Here is a 10,014-nt window from a genome sequence, read left to right as displayed (position 1 = left end):
ACACTGGGGGTGTGGCCTCTTGCCTATTTGAAGGTTGCCCTGGTAGAATGCATGCATTGTGTGCTCACGTGTGTGCACACAGGCACACAGATCGCATCGCTAGTCTCTGATTGCTGTCATCTCTGTAATTGCTGTCATTCCTACGTGGGTGGACAGCGCCTTCATCAAGTCTGTCTACGGTGATCCGTTCCTGTTTGGACCCGGACACGCTCACTTGCCGGGGCAGCCCCCTCACTCGCCCCTGTAAAGGGAAGCCAGCTAGCTAGAGAGATCTTTTGGATCCTCAGACTTAGTGTATGAATAAACCAGACATGGATTAATTAGGTGTGACTGCATCATTAAATTAGAATAATGAACAAACAGCCACGTATGGCATTCAAATCTTCCTAGAACGACTCCAAGGGATGCTTTCAAGTAAGTCACCTGTCAGTTTGTAGGTTTTGGGGACTCTGGAGAGTGAGGTTCCTGTCATATCTTGAGAAGTAGATTCTTTAGGCACCACCTACGCTAGGTGAGGACCATCCTTCAATGCGTACCCGGACTCCGTAACCGAATCCAAACAATGGCTTGGTTCAATATAGCATCATCTATGCACGCTTCAGCTCCGAGCATTTCTCAGAGTGAAATACGACAGTAGCACATGTGCTCAAGAGACAGGAGGGAGAAGTTAAGAGGTGTGGGCAGCGGATGTGAAATGTATTGATCCCATAATATTTATGTGGATGTGCACATACTTGCTTGTGCACGTGCCTACACACACAAACACTCACACACACACACATACACACGTCTCTTGCATTTCCATGAGCTCTGTTTTTATTCTATTGACACTCCCCATTTCAGCCAGATAGATTTGAAGGTGAACCAAGTCTTAGTCATGTAATTTTAGAAACAGCTGCTGAGAGGAAGCCCCATGCCCTCAGCGGGCAACACCCCTCACCGTCCCCATCCTAGGACAGAACGGCTAAGTGCGGTAAGATCCATTCATCTTTAACAAAGAGGAAGAAGCCACAGCTAAGGGGAAAGAAAATGGGAAGGAAGGTTGCTTGCCTCACCGTGAGCAGTAGGATAGCCTAATGCATGGGGGCTTTGTTAGTAAGATCTGCTAAATATCCAGAAACCTTTGATCTGGAGCAGCTCTTAACAAAGATGATTAATTAATTAAAGCAGAGTGTATTGCAATAAAGTAACATCGTGGTCAGTTTCATGCGCTGTCCAGAGCCGGCCTTCAGAAGTCTCCGTCAATTAAACTCTTGTTGGAGGCCAGCTCATTATCAATTTTTTCCCCCTGAGCTTTGATCAATATTTTTGGCTGTTCCATCCTCACGGAACCAGAACTATGTCTGTCTCCACGAGGGCACCCATTTATTTACATCTTGCAGATGGCCACGTAGGATTTGCTCCTGAGCTGAGCTGCTGGGAATTGCTTCATTTGAGTGTCAGTCAGCTTATGCTGGAGGGGAGATATACAAGGGAAGATAAGGGAAACCAAAGGTGGAGTGAGTGGAAGGGGAGCAGCCCCGTGACTCTTTGGTCCTGAACACATCCCCTTCTGCTCCCAGAGGGGCACAGAAAGAAGGGCAATTACCCTGGGGCTGCCCACCTGGCTGCTTTGTTGGTTTCTGTGGGCAGAGCTGTATCTTTGGCTTTATACCCATCCAGGGGCCACTGGAAACTGGATGAGTGGAGATGGAGGAAGCCCTTAGGGCAAGCACATCAACTCTGGGAATTCCTCTGCCACCGTTTCTACCCCATCATCGTCCTCTTGCCCTGGCATCTTTAACCATACCCTCACGTTGCCAAGTGGAACATGTATCTTTCTCTTCAGACCTACTGTGGGTTTTCGAGGGCATCTTAAATAGCGAGGAGAAAAAAGAAAAGAGGGAGTTGGAAGAGCATGATAAAAGGGCTCCAACTAAGCTGGGGGCTCTGTGCCCCTTCCCTAGGCTATTTGGGCAGAATTAGATGCCTTCTGTGATTCTTGGAGAATATGTGTATATGAGGGGCTGCAGAAAAGTTAAAAGTAAAGGAAGAGGATGTGATTTCCTTGTAGAGAGCCCAAAAGGCGGGCCACCAGGTCCCTGCCACCCCTGTGTGCATTCAGGCTAATGCAGTCCTTTGCTTGCCAGGGCCTAGCTGGACTGACTTGGTCAACTCCCCTGTATGTGTATGTCTCTGTGTGTGTGTGCGTGTGTGTGTGTGTGTGTGCGTGTGCATGTGCATGTGTGTGTGTGTGTGTGTGTGTGTGTGTGAAAGCACTACAAAAGAAAAGTTGGACAGGGATGCCAAGTGGCAGCAGGTGGGGTAGGGAATGCAGAGAGTGGAGGGAATGATCTCTGCAGAGAGCTGGGCTCTGTGGCTGGCCACTCAGATCTCGGATGGAAGGTCATTTCTAAAATGAGTCAGTAGGTGAGCAGAAGTGGGCAAGCCTTTGAAGAGTGATGTGTGGGGGGAGATGAACCCTCTCCCCAACCTGGACTTCTGAGTGGGGCTATCAGGCAGATGAACAAGAGCACGCCTCCACACTGGAACTTAGATCATTGACAAATCCAAGCCACGAGATCTGAGGTGGAGCATGTACATAATCACAAGGACAGCGTCATTCTCCCCTTTTCTTCATCAACCATCTCCCTGATCACACATATAGCCTTGCAAGATGAAACTACCCCTAACATCATCTCCACGACACTTGAATTTGTCATGTCTTCCCTGCGCGCACACGCACACACACACACACACACACACACGCACACGCATGCACTCACACCAACACCCACGCAGGCTGCAGCATCTTCCCTCCCCCAACCCTCCAGTACCCAGAGACACACACAGATTTTCACACCCTCGAGCTCTTCTCTCAGCATGTCACATGGGATTTCCCTTCCAAGTTCAGAAGCTGCTGCAGTTTCAGCCACTGTCAACCAGTGGCCCCAGCTTGCGGCTGGCATTTTGGCCTTCCAACTTTCAGTTTTCCTTTTTTCTGCCTACGATGTTGGGCCTCATTCTCTATTGCATCTTCCTCTCCTCTACAGAGTACTCATTCCAGATCTTCTATACTGAGATCCCTCCTGGGTCAGTTTGGAAACTGACCACCCTCTGGTGACTTGGAAGGTGTGAGCTGTGCGGCGTTTTTCCTAAATCCATCAGAAGCAAGTGAGACCAGCTCTTTTCTCAACCAAAGAGCGGGTGTTTTGGATATCTGCTCAGGCACCACTCAGAAGCTCCTCTCCCATCCTGGTCTATAAATTATAGTAATGAGGATGATGATGGTAATAATAATAATGACAGCGATTTTGGCCTTTGCTCGAGTCACCGGAGAGTGCTGAGATCACTGGGTATCAGGAAAGCCCCCCAGCAATCAGCTCTTTGAAAGCACTCTGAAAACTTTACAATACGCATGAACTGAGGGGACGTGTGCATCTCTATGGCATACGTGTTTGTAATTGTTTTCCTTTGGGTTGTTTTAAAGCTATGACTTCATTCAAGAAATGCTTTTCTTTTTGTTTTATTTTGTTTTTTGTTTGAGAAGTCACAAAACGTCAGCCAACTGGAACAGGTGGAGAGAGTGAAAGTATGCCAAGGGGGTTCTTTCAACCCAATCTAGAATTCCCCATTAAAGCTGAGTGGGGCAGGGTGGGGGAGAAAGAGTGTTAACATCTCCCTGTTGAATTGCAGTAAAATCTAGGCCAGCCCTGGTTCCCATATGTGTGGGATGCGCTTAGTCATGCTTGCACATGGATGCATATACGTGCACATGTGCATATTGATTTATCTCTGTGTGTGGTGTGTGTGTGTGTGTGTATGTGTGTGTCAATTCTCGGGAAGTCTGTTTAAAAGATAAATGAAATCATGCACAACCAGCAAATAACCACCAGCGTCTTAAATAAACTAATCAATTCCCAATAGGTTTTTTCTTTGCTCCTAGATAGGATACTTATCAACGTCTGGAATTTGGAGGGTTTTTTTTTTTTTTTAATGGGGGCAGTTGTTTAGGTTTATTTTAACTTTGCAACAATTACTATTGCTAATTTTCTTTAGTGAAACTTATTTTTAAATGTTTTTCTTCTTATTACAGCTATCTCATTTTCCACATCTCTGTCTCACAAGGCAAATCTTTCTTTTAAAAGCTGTAGGTGTGTGTCCAGCCACTCTGCTAGTGTTTTTCCCTGGACAGAACTGAATTTTTATTTTTCCGAGTAGTTTTTAAAAGTTCATCTTACTTGAGCTGATGCCCATGCTGATACTTCGGCTTCCCTGTCTCTTAGACTCATTTGAAAATAGAAATCAGATAGAACCTCACTAGCTTTAATTCACCTATCTCAGGAAAAAAAAAAAGGCAAAACAACAAAAAAAACCAGTGAGCTCTTTCAGCTAAAGTCAAGTGGCAGAAACTCGATGTTTTGAGAATTGTTACCTCTTACACAAAAATACCAGACATAATTTTATGAAGATGGTCACAAATCACCCGAACATAATCATAACCCTTGCCCTTTCCCCTTCTCCCAGCTGTACCCCAAATCAAGGGGCTTGAGGAATTTACTACTCAGATACCATTGAAATGAGAGGTTGTGCATCTGACGACGAGTATATTTCTAAATGATATACTCTCCAGAGCTCAATGCACAGAAGGTTCCATTACTCTGTCCCCACCCTCCCTCTGGATGTAGTATGAAAGTATTTGGGCCCGACATCCCTGAAGCTGTGGCTCCCGGGTTGGGAGCCCCCGGGCTGCCACTAGAGTAGATTTTCCTCCATGCAGCAGGGGAAAATCTCAATGCAGAGTGGTTATCCAGGCCACAGATCTGTTCTGACTGGTTAACAAGAGGGACTGTGATGAGGACTTAGCTGTTTAGATTAAAATGCATCGCAGGCTCCGGGAACAAGCACATATCAGTAGTAAAGGCTGTTTAAACCTTTGGGGACAGCCCTATGCTTAGATCACATTAATTCATAAATATTATACTAAATACCACTTAAATTGGACTTAAATGACTTCAAAGATAACGCATTATAATATGGCTATCCAGAGAGCACTAGTCTTTATGTCTCCCAGTAACTCAGTCTTTGCTGCCTCCTATCCTGCTAGATAAGACCAAAGTTATGAATGGATTGTGGCTTGTTCATGTGTGATCCACTAACTGTGTGTGTGTGTGTGTGTGTGTACGTATTTTCAGTCACTGCCTTTGTTTTTCAGGAAATACAAGGGATAAAATAGAAATAAATAAAAAGTGATAGAAGGGAAGAATTAGACTAGTGGATGACCTGTTTCCTTCTCCAAGGGAGAAAAATTCTATAAGAAGGGGCAAAATTCGTCCTCAGTTCACTTCTGCTGATACCCTGGGAGTTTGCCTCTCTCTTCTTTAATCAATAGCCTAATGTCTTTCTCTTTGGAGCCTGGAAAAACAATCTTTCTCGAAGTGCTTCTAATGGGGGAGAAAAGGAGACTCTGAGTTAGCCGGGAGAGTTTGCATTAAACTGGGTTTTCTTCCTTAGGTGTTGTTTCTTCAAATTGTTCTGGGCTTTTTCCTTTCTTTCTCTCTCTGCCTAGCCCCCAGATCTCCCCCTACCCACTTGCCTTCTGTTATCCAGGGGGTGAATTTACCTTTACGGTAATCACGCCAGTCCACAACTGCTATTTGCTGCCTCCCCAGCCCAACAGCCTTTCTCCGATACGGCTGGGTTTTCTCCACAACACACACCTACTCCCTCCTCCAGACTCCCAATTTGACTGGAGTAATTGCCTTTTAAGGTTCACTCTACGCATGGCAGGTATTCCATTAACCCTTAGAACTGTTTCCTTCTTTAGTTACCAGAAATGGCAGGTGGTCAACAAATGGATACCCACCTGAAATCTCATGTACTTAATTTAATTTTTACTTATTTTTTTTCTTCCTCTTTTAACCAGTAGCATATATATTCCATCCACACTGAAGGCCAGTATCCTGTCATGTCTCTCAATTTTATCCCAGTATGATTCATTAGAAGTTAGAAATTCAAGAAGGGGAAAGAAAAAGCCACAAATATACCCCGAAACCAGGCTTAACAAAGGCACGTTTCTATCCCTAGCCTCATGTTATAATTTAGACTTGGGGGAAATCTAGAAGTCAAATGCAACCCTCATTCTTCAAGCCTCATCATGCTTTTGACTAAACAGTAATTAATCACCGATGGCAAGCAAGTAATTTTTTAAGGTGGCCGGAAGCTTATTTTATCAGGATTAGCTAATAAATCAGGCTGTATCACTGAAGGAGGAGTTCAAACTCTTCTAGGAATGAATAAACCAGGCCTCGGAAACTGTCTCATTTATTCAGCTCTCTCAGAGCTTCCAAGCACTGTTAGGGACATTGTGGGCCAACCTTGCCTATAAAAATCTGAGGGATGGAGAGGCAGGAAGTTTCATAGGAAAAAAATATATGCTCAGGCTCTGAAGGGTGAGCTTTGACAATGAAGCACCCAGCATTCCAGAGCCAGCGGGCCTGCCTGCCCCTGACTGAGCCAGTTTAGAGGAGGAATTATTTAGAAAATGAAGTTTTGCTTGTCATAGGAATCCTCACCAGATATGTGTATGCATATATATGATATGATACACATGATGCAACTATATCTTAACCTTCTCTACCTCGCTGATGCAAATGATAATTCTACATCTTTGCTAGAGTAAAAGGGAGCCCCCAGAACATCAGAAACAGAGCGATGATACTAGCAAGCGATCGTGAGAAGAAACCGAGGAATACTGTTTAAGATTATCTTCATTTGGAATAAAGAAGCAAATAAAGTGCTCCAACCCAGATCTCTTAGGAAGCTCAGTTCTTCACAACTGTCTTTTTGCCTCTAGTGGATACTGATTTTTTTTAAACTTTAAAATCTCAAATCCCCACAAGAACCTATCATTAAGATGGGCAAAGTGTTTCTCTACCTCTGCTTCTTAATTTTCATTATTGCTATTTTAAAATCTGGGGACATATTAAAATGACAAAGGTTTAATACAAACCTTGATTAGCTTCTAGGGAGCTTGATTGGAAAGGGAAAAACTACAGAGATATGATTGACTTGAGAAGGAGGGTGAAAAAGGGGGAAACTGATATTATTTTGAAGACTGCCTCCCCATTCCACCTTTCCAGTTTCTCTTCTGAACAGACATTTTCTCCATATTGAATAAAGGTTGGTTTCTCTCTCCATTACAGCTCCCACCCTCACCCCACCCCAGCAAACCCAGTATATTTCCATTCTGCTATGTTTTTGTGCTACTCAACATGCCATTAACTTTAAGATTTACTCCTCAGCAGGCAAGCTGGAAGATGCTAAAGCCAATAAAAACTGCTCTCTGGGACTCCAACTATGAAGAGTTCGGAGCTCTGCTTAGTATTCGGATGAAGGGAGGGCTGAAGAAGGAGGGAGGCTGTGATAGTGAAAACCACTGCTGCTTAGAGAACCAGACAGCTCCGCGCTCTGCACCTAATGTGCCGGAGGATCAGCTCTGTTCATAGCCCATTTGTGGCCAAGGATGAGGCTGCCCTCTGTGTGTGGGTAGGTGTGCATGTGCTTGTGTGTGTTTTCATCTTTTAAACCACCAGCTCTAACACAGCATCTTCAGCAGCTCTCCACACTACTGTTTATTAAAAACGGAACGTCCATACACATCCCTTACAACTTCCTTAGCCCAATGCTCCTTCTCTGCCTGACGATCAATCTCTCTCAGAAAGCATTTAACTTGCCTACACAGCTCCAGCCCCGATTAATTCCCGCTGCACATCCTATACATTACTGTTAGGGAGCAAGCACTGGGCTAATTTCGTCACCCACCAGCCACCCACACACGTTCTACAACTGAACACGTTTGGGGCTCTGCCTTAAAGATAATAAAACAAGGAGAAAACAGGCAAGCTGCAGACAATTCCCATGACCACTTTCCTAAAAAGTTGCTGGGTTTTAATTCTTTGATCATTCTGTTTCCCCCTCCTCCAAGCACTCACTAGTAATGATTGCTTCAAGGGAAAGAAACGATGTACTATAAACCTCTCTGCATGGTGAGTTTGGGATAATTTAGGATACACCCTCCAAAATGCATATCTTTCACACACAGATTTTTTTCTCGAAGCCCTGCTTTCTGGAGGAGGGGATCATCCAGGCTTCCCTGACCCCCCCCCCCCTCCACCCAGAGGATGGCTGGTTCTTTGCTAATTCTTACCTTAGGTTTTGTCCCCCTTTCCTTCAAACAACTAACCCCCCCAACCCCTCCTCCGCCACTCGCACCACAACCGGATTATTCAGGCACACAGCCCGACACGGAGAGTTTACTGTTAAATTGATAGCGAAATAAAAAATGTATCTTTGAATCTGTCACCTCTCTTCTTTTTAGACGGCTGCGCTCCTGCTACTCTGGCCCGGAGAGGAGAAGGAGAAAACCACCTCCGCTTAGTATTTCAGCACCACGGCGATGGACAGCACCCTTGGTCCCCGGGCGGCTGAGAGCCCGCCAGTCTGCTCAGCGTCCCGGGCTCGGCCGGTGCAGACGTCCCCATCCCAGTCTTTCAAGTCGCTGTACCCAAAAATCCAAGCCCCGTTTCCCCTCGATCCTCTCTTTCTTTCTCTTCTTCTTCTGCTCCCGCTTCTCTCCCCACGAAACCGCGTCTATCAGCTTTTTGCCCAAAACCCAGCCTTGCCCCGGCGAACAGCTCCCCACGCACCCCAGTCCCGGTCTCTGCTGCCGGAGCGCCTCCCTCCTCGGCGTCCGCCCGAGGCTCCCTCTCGCGCCGTCTCCCGCTCGCTCGTTCGTCTCTGGCCGATCGGCCCGCCCGCCCGCTCTTTCTCCCCGGCAAAGTTGGGAGCGAAAGGTGCACTCACCTTTGTGCATGCCTGTGAACCTGTCCTTCAGAACCGTAAGCTCGTAGATCTTGCCGAACTCCTCGAAGAGGGGCTTGAGGTCCTTCTCATCCAGGTTGCGGGGGATCTGCCCAATGAACAGCTTGATGGCATCGTGGTCCTTCATGGGAATGGTCGACGGGTTCCCCGGGCTGTGGCTTAATCCGTTCATATGCCCGGCGCTGCCCGGGCTGCTGCCGAGCCCGTTGGTACTGAGGCTCGCGTTGTCAGCCTGTCCGTTTGCTAACGTGGCCATCTTTATATACATAGAGAAAATCTTCTTTCCTTTTATTCTTTCTTGCTCGCACTCTCTCGCTCCTCTCCCTCGCAAGCTCGCTCGCGCTCACACACGCACACGCATACACACACTCGGGTTCTCTCCCCCTCGGTTTCTCTACACCTCGCTCTCCTCTCGCTCTCTGCTCTCTCTCTTTCTCCTCTCTTCTCTCGCTCGCTCGCGCTCGCGCTCTCTCTCCTCTCCCCCCTCTCTCTCCCTCCCTCTCTTCTCTCTCTCTCCTTCTCTCCCTCTCTCTCTCTCTCTCTCTCTCTCTCTTTCGGTCTGATCAGATTTGTTTTTTGTTTTTGTTTCTTTTTTTTTTTTTTTTTACATTGAACAGACAGGATCTCTGTCCTTTGCGTTTAAACAGGCTGGACCGGTTCAAGTTCCCAGTCAGACCAGGGGTGGGGGCGGCGAGTGTGCGCGCGCGGAAGAGGGGGGCGCGGGGCCGGGAGGGCGAGATTAAGGCGGGGGGGCTCAGCGCGGCGGCGGGCGGCGGCCGGGAGCAGGGTGGCGTGGGGCGGCGCCGGCCCCGCCGCGCCTCCCCTGTCGGCGGCCCCGGCGAGCAGCGGTGGTACAGTCCGAGACGGCCCCCGGCTATAAATAGCGCCAGGCGCATGGCTCTTCGGGAGGCGCTGAGATTCCGGGCCCGGCGGCCGCGGGGAGCTGGTGCCAGTTAGGAACGGGGCTGCTGGCTTCCTCTTTGCCTTTCGGGGGTTCTTTTTGTAATAGCAGCAGGTGCAACTTTTTGTTTTTTTAAAAAAACATTGATTTTCATTTTCGTGTGGGTATGTAGGGGGGCGTTATCCCCTGAGCTGCGCTCTATTAGAGCGCCAGGCGGGCGAAGCAAAGGCAGGGACGGCGGGCGGGGCGGC

General features: G+C 47.4%; 1 protein-coding gene across 42 annotated transcripts in view; it reads right to left on the bottom strand.

Moving 5' to 3' along the window:
* The window catches only part of CELF4 (CUGBP Elav-like family member 4), a 297,313-nt gene extending 287,797 nt beyond the window's left edge, over positions 1-9,516 (bottom strand). For 37 of the 42 annotated variants that reach the window (XR_003793674.1, XR_003793676.1, XR_003793675.1 and 34 more), the window contains exon 1: positions 8,845-9,516. Coding sequence is in view for 38 of the 42 variants with exons in the window: in XM_029223461.1 (XP_029079294.1) it covers positions 8,845-9,130 (286 nt within the window). In the remaining 4 variants the exon portion in view is untranslated. The remainder of the gene's footprint in view (positions 1-8,844) is intronic. The other 5 variants (XM_029223509.1, XM_029223530.1, XM_029223533.1 and 2 more) reach the window with 2 other exon arrangements.
* Positions 9,517-10,014: the final 498 nt, after the last annotated feature.

This window comes from Monodon monoceros, unplaced genomic scaffold, assembly GCF_005190385.1.
Source record: "Monodon monoceros isolate NGI ecotype Baffin Bay Population unplaced genomic scaffold, NGI_Narwhal_1 Super_Scaffold_1, whole genome shotgun sequence".
Lineage (NCBI taxonomy): Eukaryota > Metazoa > Chordata > Mammalia > Artiodactyla > Monodontidae > Monodon > Monodon monoceros.
This window is presented reverse-complemented; position numbering and strand designations above follow the sequence as displayed.